The sequence below is a fragment of the Montipora capricornis genome, chromosome 6 (genome assembly GCF_036669925.1).
Source record: "Montipora capricornis isolate CH-2021 chromosome 6, ASM3666992v2, whole genome shotgun sequence".
Lineage (NCBI taxonomy): Eukaryota > Metazoa > Cnidaria > Anthozoa > Scleractinia > Acroporidae > Montipora > Montipora capricornis.
In genome coordinates, this window is record NC_090888.1 from 45875616 (window position 1) to 45887577 (window position 11962).

At 39.4% G+C, this 11962-nt stretch overlaps 1 protein-coding gene across 1 annotated transcript in view; it reads left to right on the forward strand.

Annotated features, from left to right (window-relative positions):
* Positions 1-10560, forward strand: part of LOC138053990 (polycystin-1-like protein 2) — a 293920-nt gene extending 283360 nt beyond the window's left edge. Inside the window, exons 27-28 of the mRNA XM_068900513.1 lie at positions 66-234; positions 9104-10560. Of these exons, the coding sequence (XP_068756614.1) occupies positions 66-234; positions 9104-10560 (1626 nt within the window). The remainder of the gene's footprint in view (positions 1-65; positions 235-9103) is intronic.
* Positions 10561-11962: the final 1402 nt, after the last annotated feature.

Sequence of the window (11962 nt, forward strand, 5' to 3'; positions counted from 1 at the left end):
GCTTATGGAACTTTCGTTCCTCTGTTTTACGAAATCAAATGGCGGCAATGCAATCCATATTTCAGGTTATTGACACCCAAAGACTGTTGGCTTGGATGAGACAGGAGTTTATTCCAAACATTTACAATCAACCCTGGTACAATGGCATCCCGGAGGAAAAGGACGTGTATGTTCAGAATAAGATGTCCATCCTTGTCGGAATGCCATGGATGAGACAGTTACGAATCAGAAAAAGTAAGCACTGTCTGCAACTATGTCTAAATTTAGCAGCTTGTTGGTAGCGATATTGAGTCAAAGCTTCGTCAAAGTAAAAAAAAAGACACGCATTGCATGTGTGGTTGCGGCAGTAACCGAGCGCTGTATAATTGTCAACTGAGCTGCGTTTTGTCTTTCAGGAGATTCAAGTTATCTTTGCGTAATATGTAGCTCTCATAGTACATGATATTGTTTTGGTTCCATATATCATTATAGTGCCATGATAGATGTTTTAGGTAAATAGCCCCCTGAGAAGACATGTGGTTACTAGTAAAATACTAAACCCAGAAAATAAAAGGGAATCGAGAAACATTGGCTTCGAGGCTGACATGTTGATCATTTTCAAGTTCCCGTACAACTTCTTTTTTAAAAAGTTTAAGCATGCACTCTGAGCGCCTGACAGCTTTCTAAGACAAAAGTCCACTGAAGTTAATCCCTTTCCGGTGGTGGGTTAGCATTTAGATGGGTGACCTCAAAATATAAGAATTGGCGTCTCAAAACATTCTATTTTAACAAAAAAAAAAATTCTATTTTAAAAATCAAAAATGCGAACTAAGGAAGGTACAGATTTTGTTAGCCTGCTTTATGCAAAACAATTGTTGATGCAAAAGTAAATTTAAATTGATACACAGCTTTTAGGAAGAACAGAAGGAAGTTTTCAGAAGTTTCGATCGCGAATAAAATATTTTGCCATCAGCAACAAAATTTGCGACATGAAAACAACTTAAATTTTGAACCGAGAATATAAAAAGTTACCATCAGTGACGAGGTTATTTATCACCAGGTAATTCCATCATTTTGGGAATAGCAGCTGCTTTATTATTCATCAGCGTCACAAATTCCTATCGGTTTTGGGGCTCATTTTGTTGAAACTCAAGCACGCTTCCAAAAGACTTTTTTATGTTCGTAAGTTATGCACGCGCTGCGGACCTATTGTTACCACGGACTTACACTCCACACATGTCCAATATACACGAACTGAGTCGGGTCGTCAATTGCTGTTGACGGCCCGACTCACCGGATGTCGGGTCGTGAAGTTTAAAATGGAAGTAAGATTTACTGCCGGAAGTCGAACTGCCTGAGGCAGCTTCAAATATCTCGACGGATCGTGACAATCCATCCGATTAGGTCGTGACGACCCGTCATTTGAAAAGTCGACCCGACTTTTGGAAGTGTCAGGTGGTGAGAGAACGAAAAACTTCGATGAACAAAGGAGGCTGTGCTACTCAAAAATGTCGCATGCTTCGTTCTCAAAGAGTAGCGACTAAATTATCGATATACGCGTAGAAAATTATAAACATCGACCAGAACAGCATTCACAAATGTTGCGAATATGTGTCCTAGATACCCTGACAACATACTGTTCAGAAATAGCAATAATGACTGACTGTAATAGCGCTCTGTAATGTTGAATGATTCGTTCTTAAAGCGTCACGAAATCGCCGTACACTTCCTCAAAACATGATATAGTGACTAAAATATCGATATACGCCTAGAAAATTATAAACATCGACCACAACAGCAATCACAAATGTTGCGAATGTGTCCTTAATACCCAGACAATATGCTGTTCAGAAACAGAAATAATGACTGACTGTAATAGCGCTCTGAAATGTTGAATGATTCGTTCTTAAAGCGTCGCGAAATCGCCGTACACTTCCTCAAAACATGATATAGTGACTAAAATATCGATATACGCCTAGAAAATTATAAACATCGACCACAACAGCAATCACAAATGTTGCGAATGTGTCCTTAATACCCTGACAATATGCTGTTCAGAAACAGAAATAATGACTGACTGTAATAGCGCTCCGAAATGTTGAATGCTTCGTTCTTAAAGCGTAGCCGTGGAAGTGTCAGGTGGTGAGAGAACGAAAAACTTCGATGAACAAAGGAGGCTGTGCTGCTCAAAAATGTCGCATGCTTCGTTCTCAAAGAGTAGCGACTAAATTATCGATATACGCGTAGAAAATTATAAACATCGACCAGAACAGCATTCACAAATGTTGCGAATATGTGTCCTTGATACCCTGACAACATGCTGTTCAGAAACAGCAATAATAATTGACTGTAATAGCGCTCCGAAATGTTGAATGATTCGTTCTTAAAGCGTAGCCATGGAAGTGTCAGGTGGTAAGAGAACGAAAAACTTCGATGAACAAAGGAGGCTGTGCTGCTCAAAAATGTCGCACGCTTCGTTCTCAAAGAGTAGCGACTAAATTATCGATATACGCGTAGAAAATTATAAACATCGACCAGAACAGCATTCACAAATGTTGCGAATATGTGTCCTTGATACCCTAACAACATGCTGTTCAGAAACAGCAATAATGAGTGACTGTAATAGCGCTCCGAAATGTTTAATGCTTCGTTCTTAAAGCGTCGCGAAATCGCCTTACACTTCCTCCAAACATCCAAGCGTAGCAAAAATCGGAGCAAGCTACCTAAAAGCATCATAAAATGTTGAATGGTTCGTTCGTTCGTAGCGAAATTAATACCCAGACAACATGCTGTTCAGAAACAGGGATAATGATTGACTGTAATATCGCTCCGAAATGTTGAATGCTTCGTTCTTAAAGCGTAGCGAAATCGCCGTACGCTTCCTCAAAACATCCAAGTGTAGCGAAAATCTCCGCAAGCTTCCTAAAAGCATCCCAAAAATGGTGTCACATGCTTTGGCGTTTTCAGTGCCCTCACCTTTCAGGGGCACCCAACGTCAATTTCGGAAAATATCTGTTCGGAAGACGATTTGAGATCTAGGATTTTCGCCTGAGCGTAAAAATTTCATGCGTGCCTGCCTGTCCTAGGATTTTGGAACATCTAAAGAGATAGTATAATTTCCCATTTTTAACGGATTTTTACCCTAAAAAGCTCACCTAGAATTTTCGGGAGCCTTTTTTCTGGTTGAAATTTTCGAAAAGGTTAGTTTGGATCCCTATAATTTTCAGATCACTAGACCTAGGAAATCCGAACAGATGAAAAATTTTTAGGGGATAAAAATATGCCTATATCTACCGTTTAAATACTAAAATACGTTTAACAATGCTATGTTTAAGTGGTTTTGAGCTATATTGTCGTTGGGGGCCCCATTGAACAGTATTCTTTTTAATAAATGGGGCTATGGGACGTTTCCTGTAGCCATTTACTCCAATTATTGATTGGTTCCATTTTTGCGCAGTACTAAGCTAAGGCAAGGTAGCATTATTTGGTTTTGTGCTTATACATTATAGGGGAAAAGACGGCATAAAGGAAACATTTGCTGGCAAATAGGATTTTTATGCTTCTTCTTCCCATTGTGTAATATATGAAATCGGATATGAAATCAAGTGAAGCTATGAATACACCTTTTTTTCTAGGTCTCTCACCACCTGACATTTCCAAAAGTCGGGTCGACTTTTCACATGACGGCTCGTCACGAACTAGACGGGTCGTCACGACCCGTCAACATTTTCAGCCGGCCTCACCGCCTCCAGTGTCTTCACAAATACACGATTTTTTTGTAAGTCCTTCACCACCTGACATTTCCAAAAATCGGGTCGACTTTTCACATAACGGCTCGTCATGGACTAGACGGGTCGTCACGAACCGTCGCCATTTTCAGAAAGTTCCTCGAACCTTCTTTCAAATAGTAACTTCGTGTTACTTTACTTCCGCAAACACCACGACCCAACCTCCGCTTGACGAGTCGTCTTCACCAAAAAGTCGACCCGACTCAGTTCGTGTGTATTGGACAACACCAGCTGCCCATCTGGCGCTCAGATTTTTGCAACTTTCCATTTGATGCAAAATATCGTTCATGTACTTCTCACATTACTCGCTTAGGTGGTTAGTTGGTTGCATCTTTGATATGCCTTACTGTGACTGTGTGATGCAGTTACGGCCGATATACCTTAATGTGACTGCGTGATGCAGTTATGAGTCATATGTGGTTATCTGAAATCTGACTATGTTACTGCGTGATGTCGTGCTGGTCAATACCCGCATTTCACCCTTGCTCACCAGAGCCTCCAGGAGCTCAGTGGTTAGAGCATGTGTACTAGATAACGGAGGGTCGTGGGTTCAAATCCCATCTGGGGCTCGGATTTTTCCGAGTTTCTATTTGATGCACAATATTTTTCATGTATTTCTCACATTACTCGCTTAAGTTTATATGTTTGACGTTTACCATCGTATTACATGAAAACCATGGCATGTTTTCCTTCTGAAAAGCCAGTGTTAAGAAATAGGTCCGCAATGCGTACTTGCGTGGGACGTCAGTCAAATAAACATTGATGATTGGCATCACAGTTAACTTAATACATTTTGACATGTTATAATGATAAATGTCGAGTAAAGGTTCCGTAGAATCCCAAGCTGCAGACGAGAAAACGGTTAGGGGCGGAACATGTTTGTACTTCTAGTTTCGAGGAAATTAGGGGTGCTTACCATTTGTCAGAATAAACCGGTTGGGATTACCGGTAAATATTTTAATTGTTACAGTTTTTCCAAAAACAGCAAACCAGCTCAAAGAGATGACGCTTACCATTTGCAATTGATTTCGGCTGATGAGAGACTGGAAAGTAGGAAATTTAGCAAATGGTAAAGAAATTTCCACTGCTCCGTTCGGAATGGAAAAAGAGGATTACCTCTGTTTAAACATAACCAGTAAATGTGAACGTTTTTGACAGGAAGTTTAAAGGCATTAGTTTTTGTGGTAAGCCATTTAAGCCATTTAATGGCTTACCACATTGCTATAGCTCAAACTGGATGTCCTGTCCCGATGTCCAGTCACTTGACATTAAACCCGTCAAAAGACGACAGATATATCGGACAAAGGCGATTTATCACGATTACTTACGATCAAATCCATCGACTTCGAGGCTATCAAACTCATGGTTATTGTATCAGAAGATAGGAAGGATAAGCGATTTCAGTTTTTTGTTATTATTATTTTGTTACAAGCAACTTTATTTTGTGGAGGCACGAAGGCTGTTCTGTATCCCGATTGCACAAGGTATGTTTATGTTCTTGCGAGTATTACAAACGAGATTGTGCTTTGAGGCTGCCTCGGCAACAGCGGCTACAATAGTTATTATAAAATCCTTTATCGATAGTCTTTACTGTTATTCGCTACTTGCTCGTTTTGCTATGAATTGTCAAGTGTACATCATAAAAAAGCCCGTAATTTTGGTTATTGATACGTGTTTCATCTGTCAGGTACATATAGAGAGCTGTACTCGTATTGTTGACATCTTCATTTCCGATTTGTTGGAGTAATTTGTTTATCATAAAGTTCAATCTTCCTTACAAATTTGATGGAGATGGACAAATGAAGCCAGAGATAACCTTGGAATAAAAAAGCATCACACGTGTTGCGGATCAGCCAAAACTGCTGTAATTAACGAAATTAACAAAGTTCTGAGTAAAATCTTCAAACTTTTCACAGTCTCGTCAAATTTGAATAGTGAATAGAGATTTTTTATACTGAATTGGATGATGCTATTGCCTTCATGATAGCTTAACCTAGCCGCTGATAAAGTTGTAAACATTGGTAACGTCGTTTCGATAGCTTTTAAGAAAGTCGTGAGTCATGCTGTATCGTGAACAAACTAGATTCACATGTGCGCAGAGCCCTTGAAAATTTGTGGGGGCACCGGAAGCCACTGATGTTGTAACATAAAGAACTGGTTTTAATCGCTTTGCATCATTGAAGTACAACAGTTTACAATTGTTTTTGTTTCACCTAAATAACTTGAATACATTTCAATCGACTCTGAATTTTACTGAGTAAAATTTTGAACTATAAAGTTCTTAGGGTGTTCAGTGCATTGTAGTTGATCTCTGGCACTCCATACAGACAGCAATAGGCGTGAACTATTGATCGGTGAAGCGATCTATTTAGCGTGCATTAAGCTAAAGAGATGGTGAAGAGAATCAATGAAACCTAAATTCAATTACAGTGAAAAATTATCTCAAACGTAATTTTGTTTGCTGTGAACTTGCCATTGCAAAACAGTCTGTCAAATAAAATAGTTTAGTACTTCAATCTGTTTTTATTTTAATTACTCTCAAAATTATGTCAGAAGCCATTTCGTTTCCTTTGAAGCTAGCATTGCAGTTTATTGATAATTTTGTAGTCCTGACTGTATTTAGTATTGTGCAGTAGGAAAATTAAACAGCAGCAACTTGAAAGTTGGTGTGACAAATGAACAGTATGGAACCAGAATTGGTATGCATGACATATTTTTACCTCAGTGAATTCAATTTACCAACATTAAAATGCTTGATACAGCGATATATAAGTGAGAATGAAGTGACAGTATGGTTAACTAAAATTGTGTGCTACAATATTAATATTCACGCAATGTTCTTGAGAGAATGTCAAACAATGCCGAGGAGATCCCTGGGCCTAGCAGTTAGTGCAGATATTAGCCCAGGGGTGATGGGAACATACATCAAGATTCTATCAATTTTAACGAATTAGTTGATCCTACTCATACAGTTTGTGCAGACTTTAATCAAGGTAATGAATCTGTGTTTTGATCAAATGCAGGAAAACAATGTGTTACTGACATATATTAGTCAGTGAATTGAACTTTTAACGATAGCTACACCATCTTGAGTCCTGATGCATTGTGGTCTATCCAGGCTAACAAGCCCATGGATTGTGTCAAATGCGAAATCCAAGATGATGCTGCTATTGCTGAAAAGGTCAGTTGGTGATTTGAAACAACATCAGCAAGAAACAAGTAAATAAAATAAAATCAAAAATCGTAGAGACAAGTATTAGACTGTTTTTCATCCTCTTGCCAAAGACCATATCTCAGACGACCCAAATGCACTTTAAGAATTGTGGTGAACTTCTTTGTCTGCACATCTAGTATCGCTCTCACATTTTGCGATTTTAATAGACCGTTTTGCAGATACGGCGGCCATTTTGATTTCTATTGTTTCAAATAGCTATTATGGGATGCCCAGGGGGCAAATACATTTTAATTTACCCCCTGAGCATCCCATAATGTCTTTCGAAATAATAGAAATCAAAATGGCCGCCGTATCTGCAAAAAGGTCCATTAAGCATAGCTCAACAGCCTTGTTTCCAGCACCTCGTCTTCTACTTTAATAGCTTACCACATGTACGCATTGCGTACCTATTTTTTAACTTTCGAATCTGGCGCCGTCACGCAACATGTCAACAAACCGTAGTTAAAGAGGGAACCTCAAATTGCTAATCGTAAATCTACAGGATATTACTGGACTTTGTCATTATGTTATATCTGTTCGATATAAGTTTGAAGGCATTCCTTTTTTAACTTGCGAATCTACAGAAAATGGCCGCGCCGTCACGCAAGGTGTCAACCAATCGTAGTTAAAAGAGAGAACCTCAAATTGCTAATCGTAAATCTACAGGATAATACTGGACTTTGTCATTATGTTATATGTGTCCGTGAAACTTCGGTTGTTGATATTGTTCAACGGGATTTGAAAGTAATGAAATCATCATGAAGTATACATTTTTCCGACAGTTGCAGACTGCGTGGCGCGACACAGAAAACAGAAAGGGAGTGTGTTTACGCACTAAATTAAACACCCAGCAGCGCGTGATTTAAATTTAGATCTTAACACCTAATCTACTCCCTCCGAATCTCCAAAACTAAGAACTACGACAAATCCAGAAATATCTTAACATAAATTGTCAGTTTTGCGCTGTGAAAGCTCACAATAACTGTAAGTTGAAGAGTTGTAAAGCTAACTAGGTAACATATTTTCAAACTTACAGTGCGACGCGTCTTACCGTGGCCACCTAACAAAGTTTTTTACAAATTGTCTGCCAATCAGGGTGTGTGAATTTGATTGACAGTCACGCCTCCTTGCAAAGTTCACACAGTTGTAAGTTGAACACCGTTGCATGGGTTGTTGTGTTGACGTATTTACACGTAGTTGTCAAATGTGAAAGTTTGTTGGGTGGCCACGGTATGGCGCGTTGCACTGTAACTCGTTTTGTGCGAGAGAAACAAAAACTCAAATTTATTTCAAAGTGTTTACAATTACTTCACTCAACTTTTCCTCGTTTATACGACTTCTCCTTACCTTGTAAATTAATCGCACCGAGAAAACAAGTCGAAATTAGCCACATGACGACAGCCGAAAAGAGTAATAGCCGCCACACACAAACACTTATTCACAGGGTTCTCTCTCTTCCTAATAGAGACCACGTGACAAACACTTGGTTCTCGTACACAAATAAATAAAGAAAGAAATAAATAAAGAAAGAAATATCGCCGGTGCTGACAAAGTGTGGAGAAACCACACACAAAAATTGGCATGTGTTAAATAATGACACATGCTAGGCTATTGCTTCATCTGTGTTTGATCCACCACGGAAAAGAAAACTTAAAAGTAACTGATGCCCATGGGCCACACCACGTAGATTTCTGTTCACGAACTTGATTGACCTTCATAAAGTGGTGCCATAAAGTTGGAGCGACCTGGTCACCTTGGTTACTGATTGACACCCAAGTGACAAGGAAGCATCTGGCTTTTCTTCCTCAAACTAACCATAGTGCTAAAATACCAGAATAAATGCCCTGTGCATAGGCAATGTCTCAAGAAAAAACAAAGGCACAAAACGTCTGTTATCGTACACACTAACAAACAAAACTCGAATTTAGGAAAGAACGGCCGCAAAAATTCTCTTATTTACACGAACACGTGAAAATTGCCAATGACACTTGCAATTCCCAATTGTAAAACTTGTTCGCGATTAACCGCCTTTGCTTTTTATTACTTTCCAACCAGCCATTTGTAACTTTCAATTGCTTTTAAATTTAATTGTACTACAACGTCTTTTTATTGTACTTTTAAGGTTCATGTGAGGCTCTAACTCGCTTAATCCAAGACTGCTTTCATGATTATTCCAGTGAAGTCGAAGACACTACAATTTTGAGTCTTCCGGGATGGAAACCACTTGTCCACAATGCATCATGGCCGGAGGCTCTCAAACTATGCCCAAAACCCTGGCGTTACCAAACAGCTGAAAAACTTGAGAGTAGCCCTATGAAAGGAACTTTCAATTCATATGAAGGTGGTGGCTATGTTGCTGTCATGGGATACGATGATACTACAGCGCGTGGTGTATTAAACGAAACTCTTGGCCAAGGATGGATCGACCGGAGGACAAGAGCGGTGATACTGGAGTTTGCCGTGTTCAATGTCAACACAAATCTTCTCAGCATTGCAACTTATTTCTACGAGCTGCTAGCAACAGGTGCTGCTTATACATCTAGGAGAGTCGATACACTGGAATTGTACAGCACAGAGTCAGGAGCCGTCATTTTCTATCTCATTTGCCAGTTCCTTTTCATGTCCATGGTGCTTTATTACTTGATCGTGATGTTGATCCGTTTTTGCCAACAGCGCATTGGGTTTTTTACATCACTCTGGAATATGGTCGATTTTTTAATGATCATCTCTTCCGTACTGTCGGTGGTGTTTTACATCATAAGATCAAAGAGCGTTTTGAAAAGCGTCAAAGCCATTCGATCCAATCCATATGAAATACTTCATTTCCATGAAGCCTTGGACTGGGCAAACTGGGAAAACATCGCACTCGCTTTTGCCGTTTTCATGGTGACAGTTAAACTATTAAACTTGATTCGATTTAACCCTTACGTGATATTTCTTTTCTCTTCTTTTCGACAATCTGTGGGCTATCAACTGTCCTATGTGCTTTTCTTTCTGATATTCTTCAATGCTTTTGTCATAACGGGAAAGCAGCTCTTTGGAAATGTGGTCCTTGAGTATTCCAGCTACCTGCAAGCAGTCATTTCTCAGTTTGAATTTCTATTAGGCAGAGCTGTCCCATTAGATGACTTGCGCCGGGAGAGACCTATTCTTGGCCCGACGTTTGCTCTCGCATACAACATAACCATGTCTTTGGTCCTAATCAACATGTTAATCTCCATTCTCAATGAATCCTACACTGACGCTAGGACTCAAGCGGAGGAAAATGCCGAGGTGATGGAAATGGCGAGGTTCATTGGTGAACGTTTAACTGCGATATTTGAGGCCAAAGACCGTAGAGGAGATGCTTTCAAGTTATACTGCGATGAGTCAACGTTCGGCAACATGTGTTGCGCGGATGCCGAACCGTTTTGTTTAAATTCTCAGAGCATCGTACAGAGTACTGAAGAAAGACTGGAAAAGCTTGAAAAACGAGTCACTGTCCTTTCTCGGCGAACACAAAACATAGAAATCGATCATCGGCAAGAGGAAGACGAGTTTGAAAACCTTGTTCTCTCATTTGTTGAAGGTGTGGAATAAGATAAGCATGCTCAAGTTGCTTTTATTGTCGTGATATTCCACTGAATGCTATGTCCGATGAACTATTTCTTATTCTTCAATGAAGTTTCATAATGAGAACACTGACGCTAAAATGATTAATTCATTAACCGTGACTATCAGGACCCTATCGATTTGCATGTATTAAGCTGAAAAAAAAAACGTCTTGACGACTTTTTCATGATCACATGCGTAAAATAGTACCTAGATAAACATTCACCTTCACTTCAAGGATTACGTCGTTCTTGTTAGTTTTGATGTCTTGCTCATACAGTTTACGTGGTTTAACTTTTACATAAAAAGATCCCAAGAATGACTAGGACTACTGTTGAATGACCAGGATGAAAAAAATCTATGACTGCTGTTTAATAACCAGGATGAAGAAACGCTGGACATTTAGCAGCATGCAGCTTGGTAGAATATGCTGCATGCTGGTTTTTTGATGAGAGAGGACAAGAAAGAAAGCAGACCTCATCAGAGCGGGATGGAGAACCAGCCGAGGATTTGAACCCTGGCCACTATATCTCATCACTGCTCTCTATCCCATTTTCATGCCAAGGGAAACCGCTATGTGTAGCACTGGGTTGCTAAAAAAAGGTTTGTTTCGAAATTCGTGTCTTATTTCTGCCAGTTTAGCCTTGTTGTTTCAAAACTGCTTTTTACCTTAAAATAATCAGCAAAAGTGTGCATTTCAAACATTTAACATTTATAAGTAGTACTCAACATACACCTTATCTGTTCAAACAATATACTGGAGGCGTCTTCTATAGTGAGAGTTAACTATTTATTAGAGCGATTCACCCCGTGTAAAATGACCGTTATCATCAATTGCCTAAAAGGAATTTACCCCCTAGAAAAGACAGAGATTGTTGGGGGTGCCAGTGCAAAACTATGTACGGTCGAAAAGAATTCTTCCGTATAAGCCAAAACAAATCGGTTCCTTTTTGGTTTCACGCACACAAACGGAACCTAACCATGTGCGGATAGAAAAAAGCAAGTGATATGAAATATTCCATGTTTCTCCTTTGGATAACACTATTCGCTTCTTGAACAACAGCTACAACGACAGTGCATTTCATTTAACAACATTATCTCTTCACAACTCTGGTCATCTAATTTTCGCGCTTTTTTTTTTTGGTAATTTCAAGTAAGGATCCAAACGAATCGAACGGCAAGGCAAAGCGGGCGAATAGTGTCAAACTATCAAAGTGAACCATGGACTCAAGTCACAGCTTACCCTTTGTTTACTCTTCGCTGACAGCCGGCGTAAACTGACAAGCCACACCAAAATGTTTGAAGAGTTTTTCTCTTTCGAAATTAGAAATTATTCGGACATTGAGTCGATTTCACCTGTGAGGCTTCGACAAAAAGAACAATAACCATG